This window comes from Girardinichthys multiradiatus, chromosome 1 (genome assembly GCF_021462225.1).
Source record: "Girardinichthys multiradiatus isolate DD_20200921_A chromosome 1, DD_fGirMul_XY1, whole genome shotgun sequence".
Classification (NCBI taxonomy): domain Eukaryota; kingdom Metazoa; phylum Chordata; class Actinopteri; order Cyprinodontiformes; family Goodeidae; genus Girardinichthys; species Girardinichthys multiradiatus.
The window spans coordinates 1841036-1862739 of NC_061794.1; the positions used below are offsets into that span (position 1 = coordinate 1841036).

A 21704-nucleotide genomic window follows, 5' to 3' on the forward strand; every position below is an offset into this window, starting at 1 on the left:
ACAAGCATTTTATTTTGTCAGAATGTCAACAGAGCACATAAAAACAGCACCCTCCTGTAAATCTTTCATAATAGAAACCTTAAATTATCTGCTTCAAATGTCCAGTGTAATATTTTAAAGCCTGCATGTAGGAAAATTAAGTGTGTTTGTGGTACAGACTGTGTGTATCCTTTGTACATGAGACCGGGGTCAGTTTGAAAGCTTTGTTCTGCATCTGTAGTGTTTATTATGATTCATGTTTATCTTGATACAGGTTCGCAGGCAGCACATGGACCGCTGCACCCACTTTCTTGTGGATGAGTTGGGTGTTGTTGACAGAGCCCAGGCCAGTGACCGCATCTTCTTTGTCTCTGCCAAAGAAGTTCTTCAGGCTCGTGTGCAGAAGGCCCAAGGAATGCCAGAATCAGGTAAGAATTGCACTCAGTGTGTTTTTTATTTATTTATTTAGCTTTGTGACATTTTGCCAAACATGAAGTTTGTTGTCCATTCAAAATATAAAAAAGTTAGAACTAGAAATTTTCTGAAGAAATTTAGACGGGGCTGCAAAGGGGTCTTTGGCCGAGGTAGTCCCAATGTGCATCAGGACTGAGGGTAGAAGGCCAAGATAGCCACCTAGACCTGTTCTTGTTTCACCGGTAATGCCATTCCTTCGCAATGTTATTCCATGCCCCCTTGCATTGCTATGGTAGGCCCCAATGAATATACAATATAAACAGTCCAGTTTAGAGATGGATAGTAATAGCTGCCTCTATGCAATGTCATAAGAGGCAGTGCGAAATGCCAGTTTTCTTGAATGGCCTCCTCTGTCAGCAGAGGCTGAGATCAGTTTCAATGGAAATGGCTCCCAGGCTGGTAGCGTGTACGTACGTGTGTGTGTGAGAGAACAGCTGCACTCAATTGTCTCCCTCTGAGTCTGCATACCTTAGAGTGGCAAAAGGGGTCCGAACAAATTGGCATTGTATGACAACAGTACATGGTATTCCAAAAATGTTCGAACCGTGGACGACAGCCGTTCCTCGTCCCAGATTGTGTGGATTTTCATAGCTTAACCTCATTCACAGTATAAGATAGGACGATGGAAAGAAATGTTGTCATTCATGGATTTCTGCTTTAACTGTTACTGAAAATACATGAGAAAAGGGCTTCGGAATGCTTAGACTCCTAGCGATCGGGAGGGCTTTGACGAAAACCGTGTTGAGATTATGAATATATTATTTAATATTTAATGTTAATACTTTAATATTTTATTAAAAATACTTTGGTCTGTTAAGGGTTGTCCTGTAAATACCAGCAACCTTCTAGATGACCAATTCTCAAAGCTGCCATTATTTATTAAAATAATATTTAAGGAAATATTTTGAATAAGAGGCAAACCTTTTGTATAAATGGGTCTTGATGGTGTTTAATTAGCTGCCTTTATTTATTAAAATAATATTTAGGGAAATATTTTCAATAAGAGCCACACCTTTTGGATAAATGGGTCTTAATGGTGTTTAATTAGCTGGCTTCGCCTAGTACAAATAATATTTACGAAATATTATTAAGGCAATGTTAAAATAATATTTAAGGAAATATTTTGAATGAGGACCAACAACTTTTCTGGTTAAATAATCTTCAGCCGACTCATAAAGTGGACGAGCACGTGTTCTTAGCCGTTAGTGGTTTGAGCTAACAAAAGAAACTCATAGCTTGTCATCAGAATCAATCACATACCTTTAAAAATACCACTAATAAAAGGGTTGAAATGCATAAGCTTGGATGGCACATTATGGCTGATCTTCTATTTAAAAACCTCCCTTTAAATAAAGTTTGTCTTAACTTTAAAAACACAACACAGAACACATCCTTAGCTGAGTGCTAGTCTGCTAGCACTTACTGTAGCTGAATTTCTCAACACAAACAAAAACAAACGTCATTTAACAAACATTGTTTACTGGTGCAGTGTGCAATAAATGAAGACTGGCTACCAGGCTGGTCCAATTTAGCCATGAAACCTCCCACACCACACTAAAATGACAGGTGTTTCAGTTTCATTGTCCAACCTCTGTACATTGCCATGGTAACTTGAAATGCCAATAAAAGTAATAGCACACATTTTGAGACTGTACCAGACTGTTCATATATGACTGAACCATATATGAGGCGACTGTGGCTCAGTAGGAAGAGTAGTCGTCTTGCAATCAGAAGGTTGTGGGTTCGATTCCAGCTTCCTCCTGCCATATGTCGATGTGCCCCTGGGCAAGGCACTTAACCTCAAGTTGCCTACCGATCTGCTTATCGATGTATGAATGTGTGAGCGTTAGTGAGTGCAATTGGGTGAATGTAGCTCTAGTGTAAAGCACTTTGAGAGGTCTGTATGACTGGAAAAGCGCTATATAAGTTCAGTCCATTTACCATTTATGGGGGTGTGCTCTTTAGTTCGGGCCGCATTAATTCAGACGGAATAAGAATAAAGTTATAAAGCCTCCAGTTTAGACGTGGATAGTAATAGACACCTCCTTGCAGTACATGTGAAGCATCTCTCCTTCCATTGCTATTGCAGGCCCCAATAAACTGAAAAGCAATTAGCCCTTTCAGAACAACCTTTATGTGTTGTTTAACTTCTCTGTCAACTAAAAGGTCCCAAAACAATATGGGAGTTTAAAGTTGACCCACTAATATTCCCGCGATCTACCTCGGGAGAAGCACCACAAGCTCATCTGTGTTTGAAGTACTGACTGGATTTTGACAGCCTACATGAAGAACTTGAAAAAGAGCTCAGCCATGCACACTGAAAATTCTTTATACATATCTTACGATCAGGTGAATGCGGATCATTGTAAGCCACGCCTTCTGGATTCCACATCCCAAGCTGAATGATCTGAAAGCACAGCTCTTGGCAGATCAACCTGTATGATCTGAAGGGACAGTTATTTGTAATTGGGCCCCAGAAAAATATTGAAATCCATGCAGCTTAGAAGCGCCATGGTGGTGCAATTGTTGGGTCAGTTCCCTTTTAAGTTTGTTGGTCTCTACATTTCCCATGGGAGTGAGAGTGTGTGTGCATGGTTGTTTGTCTCATGTTTCTCTGTATTGCCCTGTGATGGACTGGTGACCTATCCAGGGTGTACCCCACCTCTGGCCCATTGACCGCTGGAGATGGGACCAACCCCTCCTCCCCTCTGGGACTAACCCCAAACTCTAACCCTGTCCTGCAAGGATAGCCGGGTATAGACAATGAATGTATGGATTTATTCAGTCAGTTAAGAAAAGGATAATATAGATTAAAAAAATTAATACAGAACAAACAAGGGGATTTTTGGTGTATGCTTTACAATTGCTGTTAAGCTGGAATAATAAAACAAAAAGAGGTGCAATTAAACCTTTAAATTTACCTAGACTGTCATTCAAACTCATTCTTTTTTGATCAACATGTCTACTGTAATTGAGGTTACCTGCAGGTTTGATTGATTTGTTTTTCGATATAATCCAATAAGTGTGTTGATTTTATGAAGCATCTCTTTTTGTACAATCCCCACCAGAGCTTCTAGAGCAGTCCTCAGAACAGAGCCAACCTTCATCAGCTTGTTGAGCTTTTATAGGTCCCTGGCTTTGATGAAGCTACCAAGAACTGATGCCAGAAGAGATCACACTCTCCACAACAGACATATAGAAGATCTGCAGCATCTTGCTGCAAACACTGAAGGACCTAAGCTTCCTCAATATGGTCTGATCCGTCCCTTCTTGTAGAAAACATCTCTGTTGCATCTCTAGTCCAGTCTGTTGTCCAGGTGAATACAGTTATTTATTCTCCTCCTCCACCACCACTAAGATGATTGTTTCCACACCATGCCATAATCTGGAACCTTATCCTAGGTCAGGTTCAGTTTGAAAATGTGCTGCAGAATCCAAAGCACTTGCTCCACACAGGCCTCAAGGATTCTGGGGCTGACACAATCTGGACCTGCAGCCTTGTTCTGGTTCTCTCCAGCTGCCTCTTCACTTGACTTCAAGAGACGGATAGGCGGGGAAGAGAGCATCAGCATCTTCTGATTTGGTTGAAGACAAAGTAATAGAAAAAGAAGGATCAATGACGGAGATTGATAGGTATTATTTAGTCAACTCAGAGGTAAGGAACGACACAGAGTCAGTTATACTTGCGGCAAGGGTAGGTCACACTCTGCAGTGCAAAACTACGAAGTATTAACATCCTCCCTCTTTATTTATACATGCTTGGTCACACACAGTTCAAACAACATTCAAGGTGGGTGTGTGTGTGTGTGTGTGTGTTCCTGTCTTGGCATCACAGTGAGAACCATTTCCCGATTTCACCATCAAATTGAGGACCGTTTGTACCAAAGTGAGGACATTTTGCTGGTCCTCACGACCTATTTTGCTAACGGTTAGGTTTAGGACTAAGGTGTGAATTGAGTTTAGGTTAAGGTTAGGGTTAGGGTTAGGCATGCACTGGTAATAGTTAGGTTTAGGGTTATTGTCAGGTTTAGGGCATAGAAAGAGTTGAAAATGACTGAAAATCAATGGGAGTCAACAGATGGTCCTCACTACATATAGCAAAACAAGAGTGTGTGTGTGTGTTCCTGTCTTGGCATCACAGTGAGAACCATTTCCCGATTTCACCATCAAATTGAGGACCGTTTGTACCAAAGTGAGGACATTTTGCTGGTCCTCATGACCTATTTTGCTAACGGTTAGGTTTAGGACTAAGATGTGAATTGAGTTTAGGTTAAGGTTAGGGTTAGGCATGAACTGGTAATGGTTAGGTTTAGGGTTATTGTCAGGGTTAGGGCATAGAAAGGGTTGAAAATCAATGGAAGTCAATGGGAGTCAACAGATGGTCCTCACTACATATAGCAAAACAAGAGTGTGTGTGTGTGTGTGTGAAAGGTTAGGGTTCATGTGTCTTGATTTTAGAGAAAGGAGTGAGGATTGGTGCCAGTCCCTAGATGTTGCTGATAATAGCATAACTCACCCTTCTCTCTTATCTCTTTGTCTATGGCATGTGGGGGAAGAAAGCACTTAGAGCAGACACAAGTGATAAACAATATAAAAAGTCATAAAAATTCTAACAGTTCCCCCCTGTTTTATCACGAATAAGTCATGAGTAAATACATGTAAAATGAAACACTCTGTAAGCACAAACCCACAGGACGGAAAACAGATTATTTTGTGGGAAACACTTATAAGGTCCCTCCGCCCAGGCGACCACCAATCATGGCAGAGTAAAACAATGTAATAAAAAAAAATAAAAGAATTAAAACGAGCCTTGTTCATATCATTGCACTTTTTCTCATTTCACTTAAACAGCAACTTCTTTCGATTTTCTGCTATAAGGTCATTTTATGAAGTACAAGTATGAATACACTCAGGCATTGTAGATATATTCATTTACAACATGTCATCATAATCATCTGTTTTTTGGCTCCAGTGTCCATCCTGTCCATCTCTTCTCGTGTGATGTTACATCCTGTGGATCCTGTCTTAAACAGAGAAAGAGCCCTGCTACCAGGTTTAAGCTCAGGCTTATCAGTCTTGTCCACACGTCACAGAAAGCCATGCTAAATTGGGCACAGGTCAGTTGTTTTCTTCGCCGGTTTGAGATGTTGGACCATATGGATCAAACCCCTTTGTACCCGGTCATTCCCCTGTTACCCCGTCGGTTGGTTTGGCTCCTGTAACGGTGATATTATCTTACAGTGGCTCTTGTGGATCCAGGATGGTCTCTGCGATTTTCAGAGCTGTCGGTGTGGTCAGGAGAACACGGTATGGCCCTCTCCAGCATGGGGTGCTCCAGTCCTTTCTGTGAAGTGTCTTAATCAGGACCAGGTCCCCAGGCCTCAGGTTGTTCTGTGAAATCGGAGCAGAATTTACTGGCAGACTACTGGACAACTGTACTTCTTTTGTTTGTAACATCTTATTCATCCATTCAGCTAATGATGTTTCCTGCTGTGCTTTTCCTATGTCATCCATTTCTGATGGCAATGGAAAAGGTCTGCCATGTACTATTTCAAATGGAGTGAGACCAGTTTGATTTGGAGTTATTCTCATCCATAATTTAACCAGAGATAGACATTCAGGCCATGGCCTCCCTGTTTCTTCCATTGTTTTCATTAATCTATTTTTTATTGTTCCATTTGTTCGTTCAACCAGCCCAGCAGATTGTGGGTGGTAAGAACAATGGTTTTTTAACTGAAACCCTAATGCTTTAGAGCACAGTTCTATTACATTATTTACAAAATGAGTCCCATTATTTGATCTTATGATTTGTGGGATACCATATGTAGGGAAGAAATGTGTCACTAAACTCTTCGCCACTGTGAGCGCATCACAGTGTTTTGCAGGGTACATCTCAACCCACTTTGAAAATGCATCTATGACCACTAAACAATATTTCTTTCCCCCTGACCATGATAACTCTATGAAATCCATGTGTATCATGTGAAAGGGATGAATTGCTGCTGGGAACTGGCCTCTTTTGGGTCTCATGTTCCCCTGTGGAATATGTTTGCAGCAGATAATACATGATCTACAAAAGCTTTTTGCTTTTTGCATAGTCAGAAAAATTTATGGTATAGAAATGTAGATTTACTAAGTGTATCATTCCCCCTCTCGACACATGGGAAACCCCGTGTGTCGCATGGGCCGCCGTCTTGTATAAATTCTTTGGTAATATTGGCTTATTTCCCAAATGATAAATGTCATCTTTCTTTATGGCCCCTCTATTCAGCCAAGATTTAACTTCTGCAGCTGATGCAGATTGTTGTGAATCTTTCAGCACATCTGTATCTATAAGAGATCTGACATTTTCAAAGTGAGGGGAAGCCTCAAAGCTATTTTAGCAGAAATATCAGCAAAGGTGTTCCCCTTCGTTTCCCTGGCTTCATTAGATTGATGCGCTTTACATTTACAAAGTGCTATCCTCGCAGGTAGCTGGATAACTAACAGCAGTCGTTTTAACAGATTAAAATGTGTCAATTCTGTTCCAGCTGATGTTTTAAACCCTCTATTTTCCCATATTTTAGCAAAATGGTGAACAGAACCGAATACATATTGGCCGTCTGTATAAATGGTTAGGATTTTTCCTTCATATAGTTCACACGCTCTGATAACAGCAGTCTGTGCTGAGCATGTATGGGGCAGGGCCTGTGATTCTATAATTTTAGTTTCAGTGGTTACTGCATAACCAACCTTTTTTTTTCCATATTCATCTTTTGATGCTGATCCATCTACAAAAATTATTTGTGAGTTTTCCAAAGGAGTCTGAGAGATATCTTGTCTAGGTTTTGTGTCTTCCTCTACCTTTGTTTTACAAGAATGTGGTTTCCCATCTTCTGCTGTTGGAATTAATGTGCTAGGGTTTAGTGGATCACATCTTTGCAGAGTTATATTTGGTTGTGAGAGTAACAATGAGGTCAACGTAATATGCCTTGCATGAGTCAAGAAAGGAAGTGAAGTTTGTAGCAATACAAGTGGCACTGAATGAGGAACTTTCAGTGTGAGCGGGTGGCACAACACAATTTCAGCTGTCTGCTTCACAGCTTCTGCTGCTGCGATACAGCTCTGCAGACAATTTGGAAATGCAGATGCCACAGAGTCCAGTTTTTTAGAATAAAATGCTAAAGGTCTGTTTTTGGAGCCAAATGGTTGGGTTAATACAGCTTTCATATAACCCTTACATGCATCTACACAAAGTGTGAAAGGCTGGCTATAATCCGGCAGAGCTACGGTGACTGTTGTTTGAAGCAGATTTTTTAGCTCTGTGAATGCTACTTCTCCTTCCATAGTCCATATGATTTTGTCTTTTAATGTCATGTCTTTGCCATAGATCATAGATTGCAAGGGTTGTACAATGGCTGCATAGTCTGGTAGCCATTCTCTGCAGAAATTACACAGTCCCAGAAAGGACATCATTTGTTGTTTAGTTCGTGGTTTTGGGGCTTCTTGTATGGCTGTTTTTCTACTACTTAGGAGGGAATGGCCATGCTGTGATAACATATGTCCCAAATAAATAACTTTCTCCTTGCAAAACTGCAGTTTATCCCTAGAGGCTTTGTGCCCCGTCTGGTAGAGATGTTTCAGAACTGTTATGGTAGCTTCCTCACAGTGTTGTTGAGTGTCTGAAGCTATAAGAATATCATCTACATACAACAGGACTTGACTATGTTCAGGCACCTCACAGGTGCTCATAGAGTATCTTAAGGCTTGTGTATATACATGTGGGCTTTCACTGAAGCCTTGTGGTAGTCTGGTGTAAGTGTATTTTTTCTCTTTAAACTGATAGCCAAATAAATGCTGTGACTCTTCATGCAGTGGTACTGTAAAGAAAGCATTGCTAAGATTTACCACTGAGAAATATTTTTTTATCTGAAGTTAATGAATGCAGCAATGTATGTGGATTCGGGACATCCGGAATCGCATGTCACACTATTTTAGTTATCGGTCTAAGATCCTGAACCATCCTCCACTTTCCTGTGCTGGCTTTCTGCACTGGAAAGATAGGTGTGTAGAATCAGGTGCTTCCCTTAATATTCCTGACTTCAACATATCCTGTATTACTGGCTTAATACCCTCTTCAGCTTCTGGTTTCAAGGGATACTGGCGAACTACTGGCCGTTCTTCAGATATTAATTTAACCTTATATGGTGGAAACCCCTTTATAAGTCCTACATCAGTTGATGATTGGGACCACAGTTCAGGTGGGACAGCAGCTAAGGCAGGGTGCCTGTTGCTCTCTTTGCTTTCAGCTAGGCCCTGTATCTGTCATTTTGCTCCATCCAAATGTGTCTTTGGATGAACTTTGACTATCCACCCTAGAGTGAGTTTCCAGATTCCTGTGTTAGGATCTACTTTCCAGTCAGAGCTTGTTAATGCCTCATATCTCCCTCTTTTAGCACGCTGTATAAAGTTTTCTAATTCTTCCCACTGACCCCCACGGGTTTAGTTAATGACAGATGAGGTGTACTGCCTTTAAACTGTTGAAGCTGTCTTCCTGACAGTATGATTGAGGTGGAAGATTTCCTTGTTTTGGGGTCAACATACAGATGCTGTATGGTAACAGTCTGATTATTTTCTCTGTGAAAAACGGTATCATACTGATAATCTGGCCCTGCAGTATTTTTATATCTCATGGTTACATGGAGCTCAGTATCTAGCATGTACTGTGCCTCCTGGGAGCTTTGTTTTTCTCTGGTTCTCCTCAGTAGTTCTCGAGCTGTTGGTGTGGGGCCTTGATCGAGGGACCAGTAATAATGCGGCTGTGAGAGTTCATTTAGGACTAGGGCATCTTCTTCCACTACAGCTTTCATACCTGTTTCTGTTGATACTATATTTATATGCAACTTTTGCATAAGATCTCTTCCCAACAGGTTTACTGGACATTTTTGACTTATCAGAATGGGAGCCTGACAAGTAAGTTTTGTCTCCGGTTCTGTTATTGTTACTGGTGCACTTTAGGTAATGTACCTCTGATGTGCCAGCTGCTGATCTAACATGCACTGCGGTGTTAGAATATTTTACTCCGGGTGGAGGTTTAGTTAGCACAGTTCTACATGCCCCTGTATCACACAAACAACTATATACTTTGCCATTTATTATTATGTTTTTATATGGAAAATCCTGCGTCCTACTTAGTGCTATAAGTTCTAATGCGGCTTGTATATCAACTTCCTCCATTTCACTACAGTTTTTTTCTGCTAGTGGGGGAGGAGGTGGGGGCTGTGGCTGTAATTGTCAATTCTGGGTAAAGTTGGGGTTATACACCCGCTTTTCATTACATTCTCTTGCAAAATGTCCTGGCTCATTGCAGTTCCAGCAGTTTTCATCTCTTGCGCCAGGGTTTTGTAAAATTGTCCTACATTCTCTAGCATAATGCCCTATTTTTCCACACCTCAGACACACATTGCTCTGTGTGTAACTGTGCCGTGGCCCTCCTCCTCCTCCTCTGTGACCTCTAAATCCCCTCCGTCTTCTTTGCCCGCTTGCATTCCAAACGTATCTGTCTTCCTATCTCATTGTGTTTTATGAGCGTGCTCCGCGTATTCTAAAGCTTGTGTAACAGTTCCTGTATTTTGATGAACCCAGTGTTTATCTATATACCGTCTGAGTTCAATTTTAAGGCCTTGCAAAAAGGCTCTCTTCAACTGTTGCTGATAGGCTCCTGCCTCTGGTTCATCATATGGTATAGCAGAGTTTGCTCTAAAAACACGTCTCATCCTATCCAAAAAATCTTGTGGGTCCTCCTCCTCCTTCTGTTTGCATTGTGAGATTTTACCATAATCTGCTGTCTGTATATAAACTCTTCGAATTCTTTCAAAGAGTAAGCGTAAGGCGTCCCTTAAATCTAGTGAATTATGTGCCAATATGTCACCATTATCATTGCATCCAGTTAAACCTCCTGCTACTCTGCACCAGCGATGACCAAACAGCTGGGTAAAACACTGGAGCATCTCTCTGCCATTAAGATGAAAACTTCCTCTGAGTTCTGTAATAGCTTCTAGAAATTCTTCCACGCCTTCTTGTATCGATGGGATACCTTTTAAAACAGCAGTTCTGTCTTCCTGTGTCCATGGTCTATATACTAGAATAGTTGGCGGCTGTCGATGATTAGCGTCACCTACATTTGGATTTGCTACCTCAACTAGAGGGAATGTGTCTCCCTCTAAATTTATTTCAGATGGATGAAATTTCTGTTCGTGAGCCATTAAGGCTTCGCCTGGGTATATGCTTGGAATTGTTTTCTTATCTTTACTCCTAGTTTGCGCTCCTGTGTCCCACCAGGAATTAGGAGACCAGGGCTCACTAGAAGAGCTCTGTTCTTCTGTTTTAGAAGGATTACTTAATTTTTCTTGCTTACTTATAGGAGTTGTAGGAACTGCTACAGCTCCTTCCATCTCTCCTCCAATCCTCCAGCCTCCTGTCCTGCTTCCTGCACGGCAGGGGGCCGAACACTTCGCTGTCTGGATGCGACCACTGTTTCCTCATATGGGCGCACCAAGACTGCAGCTGTCAGCTTCTCCTTCCGCTTCTCCTTCTTATCTTGCCTCTGAATGTTTCCTAATTTACTTTGTTCCAGCCATTTGTCTGAGAATTTATACTCGACCTTTCTCTGTTCCTTTTTAGTTGGTTTCTTGGTATTCATTATTTCTAATTTTAAATCTCTTTGCAATTTTAAGATATCGTTAATATTTAGTTTACCCAAGAAACCATGTTTTTTATTCCATCTACGACAGATCATACCTGCTCCTTTTACATAATTCTCCATAAATTTTACATCTCCTTCTAAGTTAATTAGTTTACTTTGTTTCTTCCCCATTATGTTTAATTTTAGTTCACAATACTATAAATGTCCCAAATAGAAATTCACTGGCATGAGATTCAAGGAGAGGACATTAACACGCCCTTCTACTGCGACTAATTCGCAGCGGTGTTAATTTTCTGGGATTAAACCCGACCTTTATCTCCAAGAATCACCAATACGTCTTTCTATTCTGGGCAAAAGAAAACACAAGACCAGCAGAATCCTACTAAGATTCTTCCAAAATGCTTAGTCTTCCAAACACACAAAACAGCACAGTCACACAGTTAGTATTTTAACATATTTATGTCCCTTCAGCAATATGTATGGTTGACCTAGCTTAGTTTATGAGCTCTCTTTATTATTCAACACTTAATTTCATTCCCTTCCAGCGGAATGTTACCAACCAAATTATCCAGTTCACTTTACGGCGCCTAGTCGTTTTTAATCTCTTTACGGCGATATCCTATCTAAATTTATCACTATTTCTTTGTGGCGAAATAAAACCTTTCCAATGCAATGTCCTTAACCGGCGACACACTACCAAATGACTTTTAAATACTTTTCTTCTTTCATTTATATAGGGCTTACTCTTATCTCATGTACTGTATTTTTAAAACTGTCTCACCTCGGAGTTGACTTCTAGGTGACTCTGTCGGACCTCCAGAGTCACCCTGGCATCGAGCAAGACAATAATCCACTGGCCAGAGGCGAACGTCACACAATGGAACTTTCAGCCACCAGGCCTAGGTGCGGCTGTGCGGCAGCGCTTAACTCGACGTCAGGCTGTTCCCGGAGATCCGCCAGTCACTGCAAAGAAAGATAAAATCAGTTTAGTTCTTATAATATCCGGCTCCGAAGGACCAAATTAATGATAGGTATTATTTAGTCAACTCAGAGGTAAGGAACAACACAGAGTCAGTTATACTTGCGGCAAGGGTAGGTCACACTCTGCAGTGCAAAACTACGAAGTATTAACACTCCTCCCTCTTTATTTATACATGCTTGGTCACAAACAGTTCAAACAACATTCAAGGTGGGTGTGTGTGTGTGTGTGTGTGAAAGGTTAGGGTTCATCTGTCTTGATTTTAGAGAAAGGAGTGAGGATTGGTGCCAGTCCATAGATGTTGCTGATAATAGCATAACTCGCCCTTCTCTCTTATCTCTTTGTCTATGGCATGTGGGGGAAGAAAGCACTTAGAGCAGACACAAGTGATAAACAATATAAAACGTCATTAAAACCCTAACAGAGATGTAAGATAAACCCCAGGCCAGCTGTGGCTGCAATGTAGTCTACCACTGTCAATGTGTGAATGTTTGTATGAATTTGTGGGTTACTGATTGTAGTTTAAAGCGATTTGGAGTCCTCAAACTACATAAAGTACAGACCATTTACCATTAACATGTGCAAACTGGAATCTGTCGGAAAGTTGTGGCCTAAATCAGTCTAGTCCTGTTCTCGTGTCATTACAGCATACTGGCTCAAATATATCCAGACACTTCCACTAATGTTTTTTGCAGGACTAGTGGCCTTTATCTTTCTTATTTTCTTCACAGTAAGGTGACAGAAAACGGGTGGAGAGAGGGGGAAGACGAGCAGCAAAGGTCGCCTGGGCTGGGAGTCAAACCTGCGACGGCTCTTCCTCAGACTGAAATCTCTGAATATGGGTCGCTCGTTTTACCCCTGCGTTTTACCACTGCCATGCCCCTTAACGTTGTTTTTTGTATACTCAATAATTCGCGGTCTTCCTCCCTAATGGCTCTTTTTTCTTGTTTAGCTGGTCCTCCGGGTCACTTCTGGTCCAGGGTTTGTTATTGGGAAAGCGTCTCACCTTTTTGGCGGTGATGTTGTTATCCACACAAACATTTACACAGTCAATCACACACTTAGTCATGGCATTGATGTCTTCTCCATTTGGTTGGCACAAAGCCTCCCAGTCTACAGCCTCAAAACAAACATGCAGGGCTTCACAGTAAAATATCTTGGATTACACGATGTTTACTCGACTTCCTTTGCTTTTTCCACTGTTGTTTTTAATCTGTCTGCTCATTCAATCAAAAAGACGGGTAGACAGACGTTAGTGATATGATCCCCCAGTCATGTCTCTGTGACATACATTATTCTGTGTCACTTTTTGTAAGTTCTTAAATCTTCATTCTATTTGTTTGCCAAAGACCTCACATTGCCAATTGTGATAGATGAAAAAGATAGTTTGAACATCCTCCTTCTCTCTCCTCTTTGCTGCTCCTTTGCATCCACGACACCACCTTCTGTGATTTGGAGTTATTGTCGAGGTTTTAAATAAGCCTAACTGGCTATTGGATGCTAGAGAATGCGAAGGAAGAATGCGTTTAATCACAAAAAGAACTTTATTTGCAACAGCTTCATTGTGAACTCCCCTCAACATATGTGTGCGGTCAGATTTCTGCTGTTAAGGCTCTCATGGTATGTGAAGCTGGTTGAAGGCCACAGGCTACTGGCTTTGCACTTCCACCTTTCTTTCACAGTACCAGTGATGTTTAAATTCTGCTTGACTACATTGCTGGTTAGTAATTGACTTCAGTATAGAGCCATGCCTTATTGACGGTAGAAAATGCCAACATAAAGCCTTGATTTAGTCCAACTTTCTTTCTTCATCATCACTGTAGCTAAATGAGAAATCTTAAGCTTATTATCAGCCACTTGTATCCGGGATCTCGTTCTTTTGGTCATGACCCAAAGTTCATGGCCATACGTGAAGGTAGGAACGTAGACCGACCGGTAAATTGAGAGCTTCGCTTTTCGGCTCAGCTCTCTCTTTACCACAACGGACCGGCACTGCGCCCCCATTACTGCGGCAGCCGCACCGATCCGTCTGTCGATCTCCTGCTCCATTCTTCCCTCACTTGTGAACAAGACCCAGAGATACTTGAACTCGTCCACTTGAGGCCGGAACTCCCCTCCAACCTGAAGAGGACAAGCCACCCTTTTCCAGTCAAGAACCTTGGCCTCGGACTTGGCGGAGCTGATCTTCATCCCAGCCGCTTCACACTCGGTTGCGAACCGCCCCAGTGCATGATGTAGGTCTTGGCTAGAGGGGGCCAGCAGGACCACTTCATCTGCAAAAAGAAGAGACAAAATCTACTGGTCCCCAAATCAGACCCCGTCCGGCCATTGGCTGCGTCTAGAAATACTGTCCATAAAAGTTATGAACAGGACCGGTGACAAAGGACAACCCTGCCGGAGTCCAACGTGCACCAGGAACAGGTCCGACTTAGTGCCCGCAATGCGGACCAAACTCCTGCTCTGCTTGTGGAAACCGGATGGCCCCTAATAAAGGGCTCCCGATTCCATACTCCTGGGGCACCACGAGGGACACACCATCGACAGTAGATGCGGAGAACATGGTCCATTTGGACTCTATGTTTCCAACATCCCCGGAATCTGGTCAAAGCTCTCCCGGAGGTGGGAGTTCAATACATCCCTGGCTAAGGGCTCTGCCAGACGTTCCCAGCAGACCCTCACAATGCGCTTGGGCCTGCCAAGTCTGTCTGGCATTCTCCTCTTCCAGCAGATCCAACTCACCACCAGGTGGTGATCAGTGGACTGCTCAGCCCCTCTCTTCACCCGAGTGTCCAAAACATGCGGCCGAAGGTCTGACGACAACAACAAAGTCGATCATCGACCTTCTGTCTAGGGTGTCCTGGTGCCAAGTGGATACCCTTCTGCTTGAACATGGTGTTCATTATGGACAAAATGTGACTAGCACAGAAGTCCAATAACGAAACAGATCAGATCGGGGAGGCCATTCCTCCCGATCACGCCTCTCCAGGTGTCACTGTCGTTTCCCACATGGGCATTGAAGTCCCCCAGCAGAATAATGGAGTCCTCGGGAGGGTTTCTATCCAGTACCCCCGACAGGAACGCCAAGAAGGCCGGGTAGTCTGCACCACCACTCGGCCCGTAGGCCGAAACGACTGTCAGAGACCTGTCCCCAACCCGAAGGCGCAGGGATGCAGCTCTCTCATCCACTGGGGTAAACCCCAACACGTGACGGCTGAGCTGGGGGGCAACAAGCAAACCCAAACCAGCTTGCCGCCTCTCCCTGCGGGCCACTGCATAGTAGAAGAGGGTCCAGCCCCTCTCGTGGAGATGGGTTCCAGAGCCCACGCTGTGCATGGAGGTGAGCCCAACTATTTCCAGTTGATATCTCTCGACCTCCAGCACAAGCTCAGGCTCCTTCCCCCCCAGCAAGGTGACATTCCACATCTCTAGAGCCAGCCTAAGCATCCGGGGATCGAGCCGCCGAGGTCTCCACCTTCGTCCGCCGCCCAATCGTTTTTGCACCAGTCCCTCATGGTTCCCCATGCAGGTGGTGGGGCCACTGGGGGATGTTTGAACTTCACCCTAAAAAAAGTTTTCTACTCGTTTTCAAGTTGAGGGGAACCTTTTTGCATTTTGAAAAATCTGCTGAAACATTATAAAATGTACAATATATGATGTAGATAATTCTTATATTTGTAACATATATTCCTCTTATTCCTTCTATTGAGTGTGTAATTTAGGCTCCATGACAAGAGTATGTTCCTCTTCAAACAGATTGACACAAAGGAGTCTAAGACTGATAAAAAATATTTGACTTAATGTGACTGATGTGATTTGTGATTCATAAATCATATCAAGTCATCCATCTATTACTACTGTTAATTATCCACAGTTTAATGGTGCGTTCACATCGAATGTGGATTCTGCGAATATTTTGTGTAATTTGTGTGCTTTTGCTCACTTGACATTCCGCGTGAACTCCGCGTTGCCAAATGGCAACAAGCGGCAACGTTTCGCCGCATCATCTATCTGCTGCTTGCTGGTTTCAACTGAACATGGCGGACATGGATTTCACGGACCTAATTACGGTGATTTACCTGTGGAGAGCTGAAAAACGATGTCGACGTCCCTGGGTTCACGAGATTCTTCAGGGACGGGAACAGTTCAGAGAGTACCACCACCTACTCCAGGAGCTGCGTCTGGATGATGGTCGATTTCAACGGTACTTCCGTCTATCCAGGACCCAGTTCGAAGATCTGTTGCCTCGCGCTGGGAGATGAATCGGCCTGCGGGACACCATCTACCGGCGCTGTATCCCTGCTGCTGAACGCCTGTCCATCTGTCTTCGGTGAGTAAATAAATCTCAGCTCAATAAAAAAACTGCTGATTTTTAATGTCCACATCTCCTAAATATAAGATATATATAGCAAGTGACGTGCCGATAGGCGCTATTTTAAAGTTTTACCTGCTACTCCAGTCTCCTCTCTGACTCTTCTCCAAGCCAGGTCCTTTCTGTACTTGTCTCGGTAAAAATAATTAGTTGAGTCATACAACTCTGGCTTGCCGCACACCACCACTATGATCTGGTCCTCCATCATCACTGACAACCGCTTCTTCTCTGCTGCGGTCCTTCACCCTTCGTCACAGCCACATCCAATCCCTGATTGGTTGACGCGACGCGAATTTAGAAAAAAGTTGAGATTTTTCAACTCGTCCACCACTCTCGCTTCGCTCGGTGCGCCTTTTGCACCGCGTCCTTTGTCTCCTTCGCACCGCCTCGCTCCGCTCCTGAACGCGCCTCTACATAGGGAGAACATGTAAATCGGCTGCTCCTACCACAGAATCTGCATTCGGTGTGAACGCACCATAAGGCTTTTCCCCTAATTACATGCTAGCCATGCATTGTTTGTAAGCTATAGTGAGATGTTACAAATTATCCAAATAATAAAAACTATGGTATTTTAATTACCTTGCCAATATAGATTTTTGCTGTTTGGCCTATCCTACAGCAACATTACTGATTAATAAAGCCCACATGATAATCTCCCTAGGAAGGTCTTATATGATAATGGATCTCAAACTTTTCTGACCCCACACACACACTCGACAAGACTGAAAGAAATAAGAGTTGATGTTAAATGTAAGTAGGACACAAAAATATAGTCAATATGTATTAATCTCAATACGATGTTTCTTTTTTTTTTTTTTGTCAAACGTGAATTAGTTTATTCTCTTGTGAATTATTTGCTGTTATTTTAGCTTTTAACTTTATGTTCTCTCTTTTTTCTCATTTTGTATTGTCCAAGCTTCTGCTGCCAACAACTTAATGCTCACCTTCTACCGATGATACTCTTGGCCCTGTCTTTCAGTGTTTAATCCTATTTTTCTCCTAGACATATAGCTACTGACTGAGCTTTTATTGTGACTAACTGTGTGTGCTCTCTCTCATACTCTAAACTTGATAACTGGCTCAGTTAATCTGTTTTTTCTTCCTTCCTAAATGAAACCACTAAAGGAGCTACAATCATTAACATTTTATTTTCCTTCTCATAGAAAGTACTCCTGGATCAGTGCTTCTGTGTTCTTTTTGTGTCTCTGCTCTGTTCTCTCAAACCCCCAGTCGGTCGTGGCAGATGGCTGCTCACACTGAGCCTGGTTCTGCTGGAGGTTTCTTCCTGTTAAAAGGGAGTTTTTCCTTCCCACTGTTGTTACATGCATGCTCAGTATGAGGGATTGCTGCAAAGTCAACGCCAGTGACTGTCCACTGTCTCTACATGCTCATCCAGGAGGAGTGAATGCTGCAAGTCACTGACTGGATGCAATCTGCTGGGTTTCCTTAGATAGAAAAACTTTTTATCCTATTTAAATATAACTGAATCTGACTGCACTGTTCGATAGCTAGGATTAATTGGAATGTATGTACCTGACTTGAAATCTGTATGATTCGATTAAATTGACTTAGCCCATTTTTAAATTACCCACCTTTGGCACAATGCAACAAGAAACAACACTCGCCAATTATTTTTACCTCTGCATTCCTTTCTCCCTGTTGGATGGAGTAAGGGGGTTCAGGTTTAGTCTAAACTGACTCAGTTATGGTTGAGGTGCAAACACACCCTCCATTTCTGCTACCTGTGCAACCCCTTTTCTTTTCCAATGGTTGTAATCAGTCAGACAGAGAGAGGTACCCCCAATCCTTGTGGTTTTTGGTATAACAATGGCCACCAGTGGGCTCCAGATGGACAAACTGTATCAGCTTATTGTTTTACTTGGTACCCCTACACAGAGTTTGGCCATTTTAGAATGGGCTAACACTCGGTAGTTTATTCTAACCTCCCAAACAACCCCACAGCATTTCAAACCCTTTGGTAAGTGCCTTGAGACGACATGTGTTGTGAAATGGCACTATATAAATAAAACTGAACTGAATTGAATATTTTCTGTTGTCTTTTTAATATAGAAACACTGAAGATTGCAGTTTTTTACAAAATAATAATAAAGTAGCCCAATCTATTGGCCATTAATAACTCAAATCAGAGGTAAAAAAAAAAATGTATTGACTACATGGAAACAAATATTGCTTTATACATAAAAAAAAAACAACTCAATTTTTACAGTTTGGTTTGGTTCTTTCCCAGAACATCAGCTTTCATTAGAGAGCTTCTAAATAGATTTTACTATGGTTTGGTGGTTCAGTGCTCCGTTGTTCTAAAGCTTTAGGTTTACCAGCTTTCTTCTTAAAACACTGAGGCTTTCATGAGGTGTTTCATGTCTCAGCAATTTATTTTTAGCTTTATCACATTCAAGGTAAAAAAGATTTTGGAGCAATATAATGTGAAGATTTATTTTCACGTCACAAAAACTTGGCCTCTTAGCAAGACTGTGCACTCTTTTAAGAAACACTGTACCTTTTCTTTATTTGTTTTCACTGGACATGCCCTATCGCCAGTTTAGACTGCTATCACAAGATCAGCGAGGGCTGAAAAAATAACTCTTGAGTCGAGCGGATTCTAAATATTTCGATACGTTTTCACTCCAAAAAGCTTCAAGTAGTTCATATAATTTTGATCACAAATTCCTAATGCAAATTAACATTTACTTGTTGCTTTTTAGTATGTAATCACCTATACCTATTCAATATTTTAGATCAGTTGTGTCATTAATGAAAATGTTAATAAGATGGTGTGAAAAATTGTGAAAACAGTATTGTTTTTGTCATTTTTCCAGGTGGAGCTCTTGCCGAGGGATTTCAAGCCAGAATGTTTGAGTTCCAAAACTTTGAGAGACGATTTGAAGTAAGACCCTTTTAATGTATATAGCGCCTTATCAAGTCAGAGGACCCCAAAAGCACTTTACATTCATTACATTCACACACTGACGGTGGGAGGTTACATTGTGGCTATAGACAGACAGAAAGGGGCTGCCATACAATTGGTGCCACTGGCCCCTCTGACCACCATCTGGAGACAAGGAGGGTGAAGGACACAAAGACTGAGTGGGGCGTCGAACCAGCAACACATCGGTTAAAAGACGAAACCCCTACCATCTTGGCACCCCTACCGAGTCAACATTGCCCCATAACTATCACTTGTATCATGCTTCAACTGAGTTCTGCAAATCATTTATACCCACACATTCCTTAGTGATGGTGTACATAGAAGCTGGTTATAGATTTGTATTTTGTTTTAAGGCGAAACTAAGGAATACGCATAGACTCAAAAAGGTAGGGAAATTTGGCTTTTGGGTGAAATTTCAGAATGAACTTAAAATACATCGTAACCTTTACCGGTAACCTTGATGTGACCTTCTTGCACATGTTCAACTGTTCAGTGTTTTAATACTTTTTGCACAACTTGCTGTTCTCTCAAAAAGAGCTAAAAGGCAAAATTCACAACAGGTGTTTGTTCTATAATCGACCAATAATGTTCCTGGTTCAATCAGAATTGGTATTTAAACGGTCCTCCTAATCATGCTTTTCACATTTTTACATCATGAGACCAAGATAACACCTAACAATTCAGTTTGTCATTCCGAGGCTTCAAACAGGATGTTCTCTACTGTTGGGCATTTGAAATTAAATGGTTCCGATACCTTGTTTTGATTCCGGTTTCTATCAAATCTCTATTCTGATTCTTTTAAGAGACAGGCTCAAGAAAAGTTGACATGGTTTAAATGAGCTCGCTAACTAGAGTTCTTTCTGGATGACATAGTCTGAACTTCTCTACATCTTTTAATTCTATGAACCTTTTACATTTTATGAACGTTACTAAAAATTTTTCACAGGACTATTTTCAACCAGTATATAAATTATTAAACCTATTAACTTAAATATAAATGTTATTAATTTTCACAGCGGTACACTTTATTTCTGAAAACCTCAAACACATATCCATTAGCTGTAAGTACTTACATATACTGATCTCCCACTGATGGGCTAAAAAACAAAAACAACAACTTGTATTATCCAGTCCAGATTTGCAGCATGTACAGTATAAAATCTGAAACAGTTCTTGGTAAGAAAAATATCTCAGGCAGTATGCAAGAGCGTTCTGGACAGATGGTGTCTCCTGCAGTGGAGAACATACATTCGCTGGGTGTAGAAGAAGCTTGAACGCATAAATATGAGATGGCAAAGAATAAGTCTTTTGTTGGTTGCACCATTACATTAGCTGTGTATTTAAGATGACCTACAAATGCCCCACTGGCGCAGCGGTAGAGCACGTGACCCATATACACTCACCGGCCACTTTATTAGGTACACCTGTCCAACTGCTCATTAACGCACATTTCTAATCAGCCAATCACATGGCAGCAACTCAATGCATTTAGGCATATAGACATGGTCAAGACGATCTGCTGCAGTTCAAACCAAGCATCAGAATGGGGAAGAACGGTGATTTAAATGACTTTGAACGTGGCATGCTTGTTGGTGCCAGACGGGCTGGTCTGAGTATTTCAGAAACTGCTGATCTACTCTTTTCACACACTACCATCTCTAGGGTTTACAGAGAATTGTCCGAAAAAGAGAAAATATCCAGTGAGCGGCAGTTCTGTGGGCGCAAATGCCTTTTTGATGCCAGAGGTCAGAGTACAATGGCAAGACTGGTTCGAGTTGATAGACAGGCAACAGTAACTCAAATAAACACTCGTTAAAACTAAGGTGTGCAGAAGAGCATACCTGAACGCACAACACGTCGAACCTTGAGGCAGATGGGCTACAGCAGCAGAAGACCACACCAGTGCCACTCCTGTCAGCTAAGAACAGGAAAGTGAGGCTACTATTCGCACAGGCTCACCAAAATTGGACAATAGAAGATTGAAAAACGTTGCCTGGTCTGATGAGACTTGATTTCTGCTGTGACATTCGGATGATAGGGTCAGAATTTGGTGTCAACAACATGAAAGCATGTATCCATCCTGCCTTGTATCAACGGTTCAGGCTGGTGGTGGAGGTGTAATGGTGTGGGGGATATTTTCTTGGCACACCATGGGCCCCTTAGTACCAATTGAGCATCTGGTCAATGCCGCAGCCTACCTGAGTATTGTTGCTGACCATGTCCATCCCTTTATGACCACAGTGTACCCATCTTCTGATGGTTACTTCCAGCA

The 21704-nt window shown here is 42.0% G+C and overlaps 1 protein-coding gene across 2 annotated transcripts in view; it reads left to right on the forward strand.

The window, feature by feature from the left end:
- The window catches only part of mfn2 (mitofusin 2), a 179225-nt gene that overhangs the window by 40221 nt on the left and 117300 nt on the right, over positions 1 to 21704 (forward strand). For both annotated transcript variants that reach the window (XM_047367090.1, XM_047367081.1), the window contains 2 exons: positions 254 to 407; positions 19323 to 19390. In XM_047367090.1, the coding sequence (XP_047223046.1) occupies positions 254 to 407; positions 19323 to 19390 (222 nt within the window). The remainder of the gene's footprint in view (positions 1 to 253; positions 408 to 19322; positions 19391 to 21704) is intronic.